At 42.2% G+C, this 16,276-nt stretch overlaps 1 protein-coding gene across 5 annotated transcripts in view; it reads left to right on the forward strand.

Annotated features, from left to right (window-relative positions):
* VPS13D (vacuolar protein sorting 13 homolog D) overlaps positions 1–16,276 on the forward strand; it is a 247,617-nt gene that overhangs the window by 16,959 nt on the left and 214,382 nt on the right. For all 5 annotated transcript variants that reach the window (XM_036858737.1, XM_036858753.1, XM_036858761.1 and 2 more), the window contains 12 exons: positions 1,139–1,243; positions 2,527–2,697; positions 3,114–3,214; positions 4,047–4,215; positions 6,230–6,331; positions 6,474–6,675; positions 7,743–7,922; positions 9,016–9,146; positions 10,367–10,442; positions 10,864–11,034; positions 12,063–12,193; positions 15,260–15,392. In XM_036858737.1, the coding sequence (XP_036714632.1) occupies positions 1,139–1,243; positions 2,527–2,697; positions 3,114–3,214; positions 4,047–4,215; positions 6,230–6,331; positions 6,474–6,675; positions 7,743–7,922; positions 9,016–9,146; positions 10,367–10,442; positions 10,864–11,034; positions 12,063–12,193; positions 15,260–15,392 (1,672 nt within the window). The remainder of the gene's footprint in view (positions 1–1,138; positions 1,244–2,526; positions 2,698–3,113; positions 3,215–4,046; positions 4,216–6,229; positions 6,332–6,473; positions 6,676–7,742; positions 7,923–9,015; positions 9,147–10,366; positions 10,443–10,863; positions 11,035–12,062; positions 12,194–15,259; positions 15,393–16,276) is intronic.

The raw sequence follows: 16,276 nt of genomic DNA on the forward strand, positions 1-16,276 counted from the left end.
CACACTCATGACTCCGTAGGGGGAAGCTCCACTTTGCACTGTTGCTAGAGTTCTGTTTCTAAAACCCATACCGGCTCCTGGTGTGCATGCCTGCATCAAAACCCTCAGTGGCTCCAAGTCCCTTCAAGTATGACATCCAAACTCCTTAATATGACAGACTTCTTTTTTTTTTTTTATTATTAGCACCTTTAATTATTATTTATTTATTTATTTATTTATTTTGGCTGTGTTGGGTCTTCGTTTCTGTGCGAGGGCTTCCTCTAGTTGCGGCAAGCGGGGGCCACTCTTCATCGCGGTGCGCGGGCCTCTCACTATCGTGGCCTCTCTTGTTGCGGAGCACAGGCTCCAGACGTGCAGGCTCAGTAGTTGTGGCTCACGGGCCCAGTTGCTCCGCGGCATGTGGGATCTTCCCAGACCAGGGCTCGAACCCGTGTCCCCTGCATTAGCAGGCAGATTCTCAACCACTGTGCCACCAGGGAAGCCCAATATGACAGACTTCTTACTGTATTTGTTTCCTAGGGCTATGAAATTTTAATTTGATTACATCTGCAAAGACCCTATTTCCAAGTAAGGTCCCATTCACAGGTTCTGGGACGACATGAATTTTGGGGGGTGCGGGGGGACTATTCAACCTAGTACACCTAGTAACGTTCCAGCCTACTTTTCTCAACACTTAACTAGCTCCTCACTTCAAATGTGTTACCATACACGTGAGCCGATACTGCCCCATCCCTGAGCACAGTGCCCCAGTTACACAGATGTGCTCGCCGTCCTCTGCAGCTGTCAGGTCTTTTGTGTCATTGGCCCCACTCCTTGAAATGTGTCCCGGTCCCTCCCTCCCACCTTTTGTCTGAAACGTACACATCTTTTGATATTCATCTGCACAGTGACATTTTCCCTTTGTTTGCTTATGGCATCTCATATATTCTTCCTCTGCTTCCCTCTGCTTAATTAAAATTATTTGCATGTTTGTATTTCCAGTTAGATTCTGAACTCTGTAACCATGTTTTCATTCAGTTTTGTATCCTCAGCACCATGAAAAGCGCCCGGTGCATGATTCTTCACAAATGGCCTGTTGAATGAGTGGATAAATTTGTGAATAAAGAATCATCTTGTTTTCTTCCCTGTCTTCCCTCAGGTACAGAAATTAATGCGGAAAAAGCAGTTAGATGTGGCAGAGTTTAGCATCTACTGGGATGTCGATTGCACTTTATTGGGGGATTTGCCTCAGGTGGAGTTACAGGTATGATTGTGGCAGGGCTTTGTTATAACACAGCACGGCAGTAAAGTGGTGTAGGATCGTTGCCACATAAGGTTTTGTTCTCTGCATCTCTGTTCCCATTTCCACCCCCTCTCCCTGCATAGGCGTTCGCCCTCGAGTATGTATGCTTGAGGTACTTGCTGTGTCTGTAACTCTGAACAATATATAGGGATTTGTGTATGTTTTACATTTATAGTGTATTATTGATTTCTTTGTTTTCTTTTTTTCACTTAAATCTCTGTTTTTAAGATTGATCAGTATTGCTGCTTATACTTCTGATTCATTGCTTCTGACTATTACATGGTATTCCACTGCAAGCACTTGACATATTAGCATTCTCCACTCTCTTAGCCCCCAGTGTACTAAGCGTCCAGATTTTTAATGAATGAAGCACCAGATCTGGTTCTTAAAGAAGAGCTTTCTTACAACATTTTATGTTGAAATTTCACCTTCGGTGGCATTCCTTTAAGAAATACTTAGAAAGTCATTATAAATCATTGGATATAAAGTATTACTGTTTGTGAAGGATATTTAAAAAAACTCAGTTTAATCTTTTTGTAAAGAAATTGTAAGTGGTTTAAGTGAAATGGAGGAAAAGGACTCATATTTCCCTCAACCACGATTATCTTTGGCTTGCATGCTATTGTGCAGAATGGTTTTTGTTTTGCTAATTTGATTAAATAAATGCGGTGCATCCATACAGTAGAAGAGAATGCAACTATAAAAATAAAGGCAGTTAATATAAATGTTTCAGACATTACATGAAATTTCTAAAAATCTTAAAAAAAAAAAAAAAAATAAAGGCAAAGATCTTTATGATGAATACGTAATAGTCTCTAAGATACAGTATTAAGTTTAAAAAACCAAGATAAAAGAGCATATACACTATTTGTGTAAGAATGGTTTAAAAAACCAGAAAATTAGCATTTGGCTGACTAGTACAGAATGCTTTTGGTGGAGTACATAAGAAACTGGTGTCATTGGTTGCCTGTGAGTAGGGTAACTGGGTGGCTGGAGGATGGGAGTAGGAAGGAGAGATTGCACTTTTTTTGCCTTTTAAATTTTAAACCACGTGAATGTATTACCTAATGTATTACCTGTAAGAAATATAAGTAAAAATTTTAAAATGCTAGAGAGCTTTAGATTCCCAGTTTTATCCTGCTTTTGGTTTCTGATATAATATGCTGTAGATTAGACAGCATTCCAACAGGTGACTTGATCCTGAAAACATTTGCTATGATGACAGCCATTCTTGTGACACTCAGGAGGCCATGGACAAGAGCAAGGAGAGTCGAAACCATCACTACATCTTGGAGCCTGTGTGCGCGTCTGCTCTTCTGAAGAGAAACTGCTCTAAAGAGCCTCTGAGGTCTCGGCACACTCCCCGTATTGAATGTGATATTCATCTGGAGACCATTCCCTTGAAACTCTCTCAGGTTCCCTGTTTCTCCCTGTAACTATCGGACTGGTAACTGGGGTGAAGGAGGCGTGTTGATAGAAGGGTCTGGATACTTCGAGGTCCCCTCGTGGGAAAGGAAGTGTGCATGAGACCAGGCTGTGGTGGGTGCAGAAGCCACTGTCTTTATACAGTCGGATTGGGTGGGTCTCAGGTTAGTTTTGATTTGATATTTTAAGTGCTGAACAAAGAGTACAAGAGAGACAGTAAATTTACGTACTTTACTGACTGTTCAGAGAGACGTGACACTTGGTGCTGGAGTTTAGTCTTGCAGTTTGCACTGGATTTCAGCTCAGTGGGTTGACTAATATGACTTGTTCCTGTGACGTATATGTCTTAACTGAGCAAAAGAAACACACCAATTCTAACCTAGTGTCTCTTAACCTCTAATAAAAGTTGCAATACCGGCAAATCATGGAATTCCTCAAGGAGCTGGAACGAAAGGAGAGGCAGTTGAAGTTCCGAAAATGGAAACCCAAAGTGGCCGTATCTGAGAAGTAAGACTTGTCAATTAAGTGTTGTGTCTGAAATGCATTTTCTAGCATGTTCTTTTTTTGTACCTGGATCAGAAATATGCCTCACTGTCTTTTACACATTGTTGGAGATAAAAGTACAATCGACTTTTCTGGGCTTTAAAATGCCATTTCTGTTGTTCATCATCATTGACATGCTACTGTATATCTCTTTGGTGTCGCGGGTTTACTCTTAGGTCGAGTGTAGTGGAATTCAGAAGGTCCTCTCAGCCTCATTTAGTAAGGAGACTGGCGTTGCTCTGGTGGGCTCTGATTGTGTGGTAAATACTTTGCAGCACTCTTGAACCTACTTCCCTGTGTCTTTTCTCCTAAGTTGTTTGGTCAGCATTTATATAGTACACTTGATAACATCTGTAGCAAAAATAAATCTTTTTTATGTGGATGTGCTAAACTTGACGAGTCAATATATTAAAACTTTTTTTAGATGCTGTGTATTTCCAGTCTTTCTTGAAATATTCCATTTAAAATCTTTAATAGTCAAATCCTTGCTGATTATCTTACGATGGTATTTACTGTATAGCCACCACTTGATTTTCTGTGGGAGGGGCTGATGTTATGGGTGACTCAGACCAGTTGAGTCATGTGTTATAATCGGCGCATAAACTGAGGATCCAGTAGATTAACTTTCCCCATATGTTGAGGTTAGCCTAATATTATTTGAGTTTGAGGCGTAAACAGATGGCTGACAAGAGAAGAGATGTCTCAGAAGGGGAGTGGTGTGTTGTGGATTGCTCTGGGTCGATAGCATTTTCATCGCTTTTATTGTAAGTAACTGGATGGTTATGAACTGTTTCAGCTGCCGAGAGTGGTGGTATTTTGCTTTGAATGCCAACCTGCATGAGATCCGGGAGCAGAGGACGCGCTGCACGTGGGACTTCCTGTTGCGCCGGGCCCGCGATGCCGTGTCCTACACTGACAAATACTTCACCAAGTTGAAAGGAGGCTTGCTGTCTGCAGACGATGAGGTGAGGATGCTGTTGTCTCTCATGTCTCGTCTCCAGTCGGAGGGTAAGGGTGTCTCTCAAAGGCTGAAGAAAAGGGGACCTGTGAGGAAATAAAGTCTTTGTTCGGGATCATAGTTTTACAGGATAAAGTCGGTCTTATTAGGGTGAGAGCTTCTTGGAAGGCCCGGCTTTGCCTTGGCAGGAAGCATCTTCCACCTTCTGTTGCTTGAGGAGAGCCGGGCCATGGGGTGGGAGGAAGAGAAAGGGGCCGTGGTCCTGCCAGGCCTACCCACCCCCCCGCCCCCCCAGCTCTCCGTGTGGGGCCCAGAGAGACATTCCATCTAGTCACTCAGGTCTCTTCAACACCTGATCCTAATTCTTTTCCTGCAAAGTCTATAACTAATCTCTGTGGACTTTGGCCCACATTTTCCCTAATCCCAATTGACTTGATTGACCTTGGGACTTTGGAGGTAGAGGCTAGGCCGAGGGTGTGGAGTAGGGGTGAAGGCAAGCTTCTGTTTTAGTTACCTGCAGGGCCAGAGACCCTTAGAACCGGCAGTCCTGGAGCCCTGGTGTGAAGCTCCCTCCCGGCTCTAGTCTGTCTGCCTCTGTCTCCTGGGGGAAGGCAGTAGGGAGTGTTTCCTCCTTGATTTGTTGTGGTTTTGTGAGCATCAGTTTTTATAATAGCAATTTAGACTGTTGCCGGTATTTTGGCTTGCGTACTATCTCTTAATTCACTCTTTCTTTAGTAAACCCTTCTAAGCTTCCCTTTAGCACCTGTCTTAGCTCGGGCTGCTATAACAACATGCCACAGACTGAGGGGCTTAAACAATAGACATTTATTTCTTACAATTCTGGAGGCTTGAAAAGTCCATGATCAAGGTGCTGGCAGATTTGGTTCTTGGGGAGGACCAACCTCCTGGCTTGTGGGCAGCCGCTTTCTCACTGTGTGCTCACTTGGCCTTTCCTGGGTAGAGAGAGATCTGTCCGCCTTCCCCTTCTTATAAGGGGACTAATCCCATCATGATGGTTCCATCCTCATCACCTCATCTAAACCTGTTCACCTCCCATGGGCCCCACCTTCAAATCCCATCACATTGGGAGTTAGAACTTCAACATATGAATTTTGGGGGGACACATTCAGCCTATGGGAGCACCCCACTGTGGTAACCAGTGGCAGTGCTGAACCCCTGGGTGTTTTCACCTCTTCTGCCGGCACCCCGGGCATGACCCGCTCAATTTGCTAGTGCTTTTTTCACCGGTGTCAGGCATGGTTACTGACATAGAAACCTTATGAAAAGGATGGAATAAACCAGACCTTTTGTTTTGGATGGTTTTCTTAAAGGCACAGGCAAAGACACGGAGGGAGAGAAAAATCTAAATTACAACTGAGGTGAGCAAGTAAACACATATAATATCCTTTCTTAATCACAGCGCATAAGAAGCAGCTTAGGATAGCTACCTCTGCTTTCTTTTACGTCTTGGCATGTAGCTGGCCACCACTGTTCTTTCCTGACTAGCATGAAACATGAAAATGACCACTTCCCTGGTAATGTCCCATATGAAACATAAAGGAGCTGGAGGCCTACACACTTACTCCGTAAGCTTGGTCCTCAGTTTCCTCACCTGAAGCGGGAGGAATAATAACTAGCCACCGGCTTGAATCAATTGAGGTAACGCCTGTGAAGGCGCTTTGTAAACCACCACTGCTGTGCAAAGGTGGGCTACTCTGGCAGCACATGTTCTTCATTTCCCATTTTCAACTCGGTGCTGTGTCTGCTCCCTCTGTACTTACCATTAGTCTCATCTCCGAGACCAGGTAGAATCTATCAGCGTTATATGGAAAAGCTTTTTAAACAAGAAACATAGCAATTATGGAATTAACTGTTTATCTTCATTGTTTCTCGGCCTTCAAAATGTTGGGAAACGTTGGAGGCCAGTTGGGTTCCTTCGCAGTACTGGACTGGTTCGTGAAGGTGTCCGGTTTCTCTGGAGCTATAATACCTGTTTTGTTTGTTTGTTTTCACCCAAACAGGAGGAAGTGTGTCGGATTGAAGAGGAACAGAGCTTTGAGGAATTGAAGATTTTGCGTGAACTGGTTCATGAACGATTTCACAAACAGGAAGAACTGGCAGAGGTAGGAAATCCTCTGTGAGAAGATGTGTTCTGACCCAGTAGGCTCTGAGTGCCTCTATGGGCAGACAGAGAATAAGCAGCGGTGTATCACTTCCTGTTTCTGTCTTCGAGTACTCATATGTGCTCATTTTTGATTGACACAGAGCTTACGAGAGCCTCAGTTGTATTCTCCGGGAGAGTCTCCTGGAGACCCAGAACCCAGTGGAGGCAGCGGGATGCTGCAGTACCTGCAGTCCTGGTTTCCTGGCTGGGGCGGCTGGTATGGGCAGCAGAGCCCTGAGGGGAAACCAGTCGAGGGCCTGACTGTGGAGCAGCACGAACACTGGACTCCTGAGGAGATCCTGGGTAAGGCAGGGCTGGCCTTTACTTGCCCTTCTTGGCTATAGTGAAAGGAGACACTTGGTTCATAATTCATCTGTTATTTGTGAAATGGCCCATGGTATATTTCAAATTAAAAAAAAGTAGAGGGACTTCCCTGGTAGTGCAGTGGTTAAAAATCCGCCTGCCGGTGCAGGGGATACGGGTTCGATCCCTGGTCCGGGAAGATCCCACATGCCGCTGAGCAACTAAGCCCGTGCACCACAACTACTGAGCCTGCGCTCTAGAGCCCACGAGCCACAACTACTGAGCCTGCATGCCACAACTACTGAAGTCCGTATGCCTAGAGCCCATGCTCGACAGCAAAGAGAAGCCACCTCAATGAGAAACCTGTGCACTGCAACAAAGAGTAGCCCCCGCTTACTGCAACTAGAGAAAGCCTGTGTGCAGCAACAAAGACCCAACACAGCCAAAAAAAAAAAGACATTAGTAACAGTTTGTCTCATGTTCATCGAGGCAGAGAGAGGAAGTTTCGAGAGATACTTGTTTGCAACTCCATTACTGAATTTGAATATTAATATGGTTTCAGATCGATCTGAGTGGCAGTGATTGTAAGAGAATTAAATCTGAGCAAGTTCAAAAGTTTTAAACTCTGAGGCTTGAATACCAATCCGGAGCCACCCTTTACACCCAGGCTGTCCAGTATGGTAGCTGTAGTCACAAATGGCTATTTAAATTTATTAAACTAAATAAAAAATTCACTTCCTCCGTTGACTTGCCACATGAGCCACAGTGCTCAAAGCCACTTGTGGTTAGTGGCCACTGTGTAGGACAGTGCACTGTATTGGGCAGTGCTGCCTTGTACTGTACTTTATCATGAATTTGGCATTGTCCTTCATTTGACAATAAGTTGATCAGGGCCCTTATAAAACAGTTAGGGTCGTCTCACATTGGTGAATAAAACAGTCACCCATGACTTTGGAGTTCTTCCCTAAAAGGGGGGAAAATAGTTAAGTAATGTCATAGTGACCGTGATCAGTGCTTTTTAAATTTTCCCATGTGTTTTCTTAAAGTCTTTTCTTCCTCACATTTAGGCTCCGAGGAGTTTTTTGACCCCACTGCAGACGCCTCTTGTATGAACACGTACACAAAGCGAGACCATGTCTTTGCCAAACTGAACTTACAGCTACAGCGAGGGACCGTGACTCTGCTGCACCAGGAGCAGGGAGCTGCCCAGATGAATCAAAGTGCTTTCATGCAGCTTGAGTTTTCAGGTATTGCCCCCAGAGAGCCACCTGATGCTCTGTATCTCTCTGGGCACGAGTGTCCACTTGAGTCTCATAATTTGCAGTAGTTGTGTTCTAGAAAGTTGCGTGAATACTGAATCCAAGCTCTGAGGGGAAACACAAGGTTAGGTGCCTGCAAGCCTCTTGTCATCACATTCGTCAACGGATCAGTACATAACCTTGTCCTATGAGTGTGTGTGTTTGAAGACACCTTATTTAATATATGTTGTTGATTCATTAATTGAACTCATGGCCAGCGGCGTGTAACTCATGCCTGAGTGAAGCTTATCTACTACATGTATTTCCTCTGTAAGGCACAGCTCTTCAGCACTGTGCTTGGGGACCCTTTTAAACAGCGAAATCACCAACAAACAGCACAAAAATGCAAAAAACTGGCACTAAATAGACCACACAAGGACACTTGTGTGAGCTGAAACAAGAAGGCGGAACATTGCCATGTTCAGCTTCAGCTGGGAGCATGCGCTTCAGGTGACTCGAATTTTTGGCTGCTCTGCATGTGTCCGCAGAGTACCGTGAGTATTATTTTGGGGTTACAAATAAATTTTAGTGAATAGACAAATTTGTAAATATGGAGTCTGCGAATAATGAAGATCAACTGTATTTGACTTCTTTTTGTGAATTTGAATTAAAGGTATATAAATAAATACCCAGATGTTGGTTTTCTCTTCTCACAGATTTATTGCAGTTCATAAAATAGCCAGTTATCTGTGGCTTGTCAGTAGTTTAAAGGCAAATGACCAAAAAAAAAAAAAATCCAGTTTGTTTTTGACTTTATAATCTTGAGAGCTGAGAAATCATAAACTTAGTGTGAACTAGCAGATTGCTTGAATTTAATTGTAAAGTGCTCTGGTTAAAATTCATTCTGTTGGGAAACTTCTAATACTCCTTATAGATTTATACAGATAGACATATAATATGTAGATAGGGTTATTTTGTTTGAATTTCAAGGAGGAATAGTTCATGATATCTGATAGTCCTCTGTAAAATATTATATCTTATATTTTTAAAATAATTAAGGCTATGATGGCATAGTATAACTCCTAACATTTATTTTCTGTAGGTGTAAAACTTCTAGCAGAATCTCTTCCTCGAAGAAACTCCTCCTTGCTTTCAGTCCGGTTGGGTGGATTATTTCTTCGAGACCTGGCCACAGAAGGGACTATGTTTCCTCTTCTGGTCTTCCCTAATCCAGTACGTACAGCAGTGGGATGGCTAATTCATTCAGGGTGTTGGTGAATTGTGGTCTGTTTTAGGCAACAAAAGTAGTATTAACTTGATTCATTCTGACATTTGAACATTTTGAGACAGGCTGATCAAAATCAAATTGGAGTTAGATAAGTTTTTTGAATTTGTCAGAGAGCAAGTGTTGGTGGGATTTATGGCAGTGCCTTCTTCCCTCCCTGTGTTATAGCCACCTTGGAATAGTTGCTCTGATTTGGAAGAAAATGCCATCAGCACCACTATTTTCTGCATTTCATGGTCAATGTTGAATGTCCTCTGTATCCGACAGTGATTTTCATTCATTCTGACCCTCAGTCACTGATAGGATGTCTCATGTTTCCAGAGTTACAAAAGAACCACCACAAGTTTTCTCTATAGGTGTAATTTTTTATATATAATATTCTTTTTAGACTAGAAGATCTTTGATCTTACTAAGTTGGCAAAGAGATGGTCAGAAGAGTTGAATCTTTTTTTTTTTAATAAATTTATCTATTCATTTATTTATTTTTGGCTGCGTTGGGTCTTTGTTGCTGCGTGCGGGCTTTCTCTAGTTGCGGCGAGCGGGGGCTACTCTTCTTTGCGGTGTGCGGGCTTCTCATTGCGGTGGCTTCTCTTTGTTGCAGAGCGTGGGCGCTAGGCGCGCGAGCTTCAGTAGTTGTGACATGTGGGCTCAGTAGTTGTGGCTCACGGGCTCTAGAGCGCAGGCTCAGTCGTTGTGGCACACGGGCTTAGTTGCTCCACGGCATGTGGAATCTTCCCGGGCCAGGGCTCGAACCCATGTTCGAGCCCTGCATTGGCGGGCAGATTCTCAACCACTGCGCCACCAGGGAAGCCCAGAAGAGTTGAATCTTTAGCCCCTTATTCTTCCCATAATGTTTTGGCGTGGGGCACTGGGGAGAGTGTGGGTGGGCAGAGTGAAAGTGTGAAAAGCTGTACACACTCAGTCCTCGTTGAGCAGTCGTTCATTAAGTGTGCTGAGTGCAGAGTAGCGCACTGCCCGTACCAGGCTGGGGAAAGGCACGGACTGGAGGGCTCAGCCTGCACGTCCACAGTCCCCTGGTGTCAGACGAGTTTTGATTTTGACTGTGCTAAGCAAGAGTGATGCCAAAGGGTAAGACGTGAGAGAGCGTGTGCACAGTGAATTGGTCCCTCTCGCCCTGACCTTTTTGCATTTTGTGTGTGTTTATCAGCAAAAAGAAGTTGGCAGAGTCTCACAGTCTTTTGGACTCCAAACAGCATCTGCAGACAGAAGCGATCATTACCCTGGTAAATTGTCATACGTTCTTAAACTCATTCTTCAGAATGCGATGATTATGGATCAGTAGTCTTGGTCACCAGAGAGGGAGTGTGTCCTGTCTTGTGCCCAGTGGTTTGCCGTGTGGATCCCTGTCTGACTTGGAGGCTGCCTCGTGCCCTCCCTCCACCCATGTGTGACCGGGGCAACTCTCAGGCCTCCGGGTCCTGGGTTACGTGATGGGAATGAGTCCAACAACCTGGTCTTGAGGAGTCCTGTTGACAATTAGTCAATCCTTATTAGGTTCTCTGTTTTATAAGATTTTCATAAATGAGAACTAATTGGAAAATAATCGAGAAAATGTCTTTTTTTCCCAGAAGTCCTTATCAGTTATCAAGAATAAGATGATTGTTTTGCTGTGTTCCATTTTCTTTCTCTGGTTCTTTCCTTTAGCTGCAGACCCAGATGACCCAGTTTTTGAGATGCTATATGAGAGAAATCCATTGCACAGCCATTTTGAGAGGCGGCTGAATGTCAGCACGAGGCCCTTGAACATCATATATAATCCCCAGGCTATTAAAAAAGTAGCAGACTTTTTCTACAAGGGAAAGGTTCATACCTCAGGTTAACTTTTTTGTTTGTTTGCTCTTATGTGACTTTCTAAAGACATGTTTCTTGTCGTTTCTGGGACAAGGGGTATTATACATTCAGGTGACCTGGTAGTGTTAGAAAAGGCCTGCAGAGTAAGTGGATAGGGTTGTCCTTAGTTACTGAATCAAAGTGGATGTCCTTGGAAGGTTACTCTACCAAGAGGAATCAATAGCCTTCATATTTTCTCTTTCTTTGCCTTCATTTAGCATGCATTTATAATACTTTCCATTCCATGAGGACAGTGATTTCCTTGGCTACCCAGGATATTTTAGGCCAGAGAATTTAGGAGGAATGTTCAATTTCCTCCTAGATGACAAGATCAGTGGTTTGTTTTACTTGTTTCATGCAGCATTAAATATTGCAAGGTTCACCATTGCACTCTCCTGTGTCATCATTGATTTACTTAGGCCTTCCTTTGTTCCCAAAAAAGATTTGAGACAGTACGTGCAGAAGAAGCACTTCTGTTTGACGAGGAAGTCAGTAAAACAATGGTACCTTCCTAAATGTATCCCGTCTCTCCCGCTTCGTAACAATTGTTTTAGTGTTTGGTCTAGTTTTTTGAGTCTTTTCATTTAAACAGTGGCCATAAATATCTTGGCTTCATTGCTCTGTCACTGATAGAATGTAGAAGGCATATACAACTTCTAAATTCCAATTGCTCTTTCAGTGTAATGTCATGCTTTTAAGAATTTTGAAATACAGTTTGGAATCTTTCAGAAACTGGTTCTAGAAACTCTAGTAACTTAGGTATCCTTCCCTCACATACTGCCTTTCTCCACATGGATGTTTTGAAAGGATGTGCCTTTCTCGCCCATCTTCGCCTCATTCCTGTTACCCTGTATGGCACCAGGTCAGGCTGGAGTAAGGAACTGTTGTTGTACAGACTGTTTTCTAGCTTTGGTGGAAATCCCTGGTGACAATAGATGTTGCAGTGCTTTCTTTCACCCAGCCATTTGAAAATTCTGACTCTCCGACTCTCCTGTATATTTCCCTTCTTGCAGGTTTTGGTTATCAGTCTGAACTGGAGTTGAGAGTGGCTGAAGCTGCCCGAAGACAGTATAACAGGCTGAAGATGCAGACCAAGGCGGAAATCCGACAGACTCTTGATCGTTTGCTAGTGGGTGATTTCATTGTAAGTAGGCGTAATAAATACTCTTTTTGGGGGGCGGGGAAGAGGAAGGCGTTCTTTGTAAGTTCTTTACCTACATAGATAGACATGGTTGTATCAATTACACTGATTAAGTGAACTGAATCTAGGAAATACTTACCAGTTAGCAAAAAATAAAATCCCATGTCTTGTACCGTCAGGGTTTAATAAATAAAAACAAATGACTGAGACGAGATCATATTTCTTCCTTGTACCCATCTTGGAACAGTCTCAAGACTCGTCTTTGTTCCGTTTTCTAGACCTGACATTTTGTAAATATTTCACTTAAGAACACCCCCTTTCACATACTGTTGTCAGAAGAAAAACAATTAGAATGATGCCCCAGTTTTAATTCTTGGGAAGGATGGTCACTTTGTGATGCTAAGTGACCAGCTGACACGAGGATGCCGTAAGTAGAAAGGGAGAGCCCAGGACCATCTCAACAGTCCAGCAAAACTGGGTTTCTGAACACCAGACACACAAATAAACTCAAAGTGGATTAAAGACCTAAATGTAAGACTGGAGACTATAAAACTCTTAGAGGAAAACATAGGCAGAACACTCTGACATAAATCGCAGCAATATCTTTTTTGATCCACCTCCTAGAGTAATGAAAATAAAAACAAAAATAAACAAATGGGACCTAATTAAACTAAAAAGCTTTTGCACAGCAAAGGAAACCATAAACAAAACAAAAAGACAACCCACAGAAAGGGAGGAAATATTTGCAAATGAAGTGAACGACAAGGGATTAATCTCCAAAATATACAAACAGCTCATGGAGCTCAATATCAAAAAAACGAACAACCCAATCAAAAAATGGATGGGAGATCTAAACAGACATTTCTCCAAAGAAGACATACAGATGGCCAAAAAGCACATGGAAAGATGCTCAACATCACTAATTATTAGAGAAATGCAAATCAAAACTACAGTGAGGGATCACCTCACACCGGTCACAATGGCCATCATCAAAAAAATCTACAAACAGTAAATGCTGGAGAGGGTGTGGAGAAAAGGGAACCCTCCTACACTGTTGGTGGGAATGTAAATTGGTACAACCGTTATGGAGAACAGTATGGAGGTTCCTTAATAAACTAAAAATAGAGATGCCATATGATCCAGCAATACCACTCCTGGGCATATATCTGGAGAAAACCATAATTGGGAAAGATACGTGCACCCCAGTGTTCATTGCAGTGCTGTTTACAATAGCCACAGCATGGAAGCAACCTAAATGTCCATCAACAGAGGAGTGGGGGCTTCCCTGGTGGTGCAGTGGTTGAGAATCTGCCTGCCAGTGTAGGGGACATGGGTTCGAGCCCTGGTCTGGGAAGATCCCACATGCCGTGGAGCAGCTAAGCCCGTGTGTCACAACTGCTGAGCTCTGCGCTCTAGAGCCCGTGAGCCACAACTACTGAGCCCACGTGCCACAACTACTGAAGCCCAGGCATCTGGGGCCCGTGCTCTGCAGCAAGAGAGGCCACTGCAATGAGAAGCCCGTGCACCGCAACGAAGAGTAGCCCCTGCTCACTGCAATTAGAGAAAGCCCGCGTGCAACAATGAAAACCCAACACAGCCAAAAATAAATAAAATAAATTTTAAAAAACACACAAAAAAACAGAGGAGTGGATAAAGAAGATTTGGTACATATATACAATGGAATATTACTCAGCCATAAAAAAGAATGAAATAGTGCCATTTGCAGCAACGTGGATGGACCTAGAGATTGTCATACTGAGTGAAGTAAGTCAGACAAAGACAAATATCGTATGATATCACTTATAAGTGGAATCTAAAAAAATGGTACAAATGAACTTATTTACAAAACAGAAATAGAGTCACAGATGTAGAAAACAAACATGGTTACCAGGGGGGAAAGGTAGAGGAGAGGGATAAATTGGGAGATTGGGATTGACACATACACACTACTATATATAAAACAGATAAATAAGACCTACTGTATAGCAGAGGGAACCCTACTCAGTACTCTGTAATGACCCATATGAGAAAAGAATCTGAAAAAGAGTGGATATATGTATATGTGTAACTGATTCACTTTGCTGTACACCTGAAACTAACACAATATTTTAAATCAACTATACTCCAATAAAAATTTTAAAATAAACCCAAAAAAAGCAAAACAAGAAAAAAACTGGGTTTCTGACCCTGTGGCCTGGAGGTGTGCTGCCGAGATGCGGCAGTAGGTGGAGCGGTCAGTGTGGCTTCTTCGGAAGGTGCAGAGCCAGCTGGGAGTGTAAGGCATGGCAGCAGTGTTCAGAGGAAAACGTTCAGGGGTAAGCAGTGTGGGCCGGAGAGTTTGTCCTGTTTTCTGTTTTTGTTAGTGTTTTAACACAAATTACAACATTTAATACCTTCTGATGATCTTAGACCAAGAGGTTTCTTTTTGATCGCATTTATATAAATCAGCTTTTACTACATATAATTTCCTACATGTAGCTTTTACTACGTATAATTATATAAATTAGCTTTTTACTACATATAATTTTTTTTGATAGCATTTATATAAATTAGCTAATTTTAGTCACAGGGAAGAACTGTTAACAAATTCATGAACTGGTCTATTTTTTATATTTCAAATGTCAAAGCTTATGTTTTCCACTAAGGTATTTTGGCCTGAAAGTTCATGGTTAGCAATATCCATGAATAAATAAAAATATTTGGATTTCTACTTTTATTTGAATTGTATAACTTCTACAGTACTTTAAAGTATTAAGTCCTATACATTTAGAAATAAGACCTTTCTTAAACCATTGATCATCAAAATCAAAGAGCAAACAACCCCCCAAACCAGTAATTTGCCAATTTTTTTCTCCCACTTCAGACATTTGCCTGTGGTAATGTCTCAGATCGTTAAACATTTGGATCCACTTTTGTTTTAAACATTTTGCTTTACTATCAGAGACCATTATGTCATCCTGTGACCCTAGTGTGGCTTTCTGGAAGCCTTGAGCCCTAGCTGATAAAGCTGCCCACTGTCAGCAGTTGCAGTTCAAGGTTATTTAATTGTCATTTGTTTTATTTTTACAGGAGGAGAGTAAACGGTGGACTGTGCGACTAGACATTTCTGCCCCTCAGGTGATATTTCCTGATGATTTCAAATTCAAGAATCCCGTGTTGGTTGTTGTGGATCTAGGCAGAATGCTCTTGACCAATACCCAAGGTACAGTGTGAGTGTGAAGTAATGAAGACATGTTGTGGTAGATTGATGTGTCTCTGTGCTAAACCAAGTAAAGCTTAAAAAAAGGGGTATTTAACATCTTGTAACTCCAAAGTTCACTTGTTACTTTTTTAATAATAGCTTTATTGAGATACATTTGAAAATGTAGAATTCAGTTGTCTTTTGTATGTTGGTAAAATTGTGCAACTCTCACTGTTATCTAATTCCAGAACATTTTCATCATTCCCAAGAAGACAGTCTAAACCCATAAGCAGTTATTCTCCATTACCACCTCTCCGAGCCCTTGCTAACCACCAATCTTTCTATCTCTGTGGATTTGCCTGTTCTGAACAGTTCATGTGAATAGAGTCATATAATATGTGGTCTTTTACGTCTGACTTCTTTCACTTGGCATAGTGTTTTCAAGGTTTATCCACGTTGTAGCCTGTATCAATACTTCATTCCTATTTGTGACTGAATAATGTTCCCTTGTATGAATATACTACATTTTATTTATCCATTCATCAGTTGGTGGACATTTGGGTTGTTTCCACTTTTTGGCTATTATGAGTAGTGCTGGTATGAACGTTCATATATAGGCTTTTGTGTAGACATATATTTTCAGTCTCTTGGGTTTGTTTCAGTGTAGAATTGCTGGGTCATATGGCAACTCTGTTGAACATTTTGAGGAACTGCCAGATTCTAAAATGGCTGCACCTTTTTACTGTCTCACCAGCATTGTATGAGAGTTCCAGTTTCTCTACATCCTTGTCAACGTTTGTTATTTTCTGTCTTTTGGATTATAGCCATTTTTATGACTGTGTAGTAGTATCTCACTGTGGTTTTTATTTGTATTTCTTGTGTAACGTTTTGTATTTTAATAAACA

This window comes from Balaenoptera musculus, chromosome 1 (assembly GCF_009873245.2).
Source record: "Balaenoptera musculus isolate JJ_BM4_2016_0621 chromosome 1, mBalMus1.pri.v3, whole genome shotgun sequence".
Taxonomy (NCBI): Eukaryota; Metazoa; Chordata; class Mammalia; order Artiodactyla; family Balaenopteridae; genus Balaenoptera; species Balaenoptera musculus.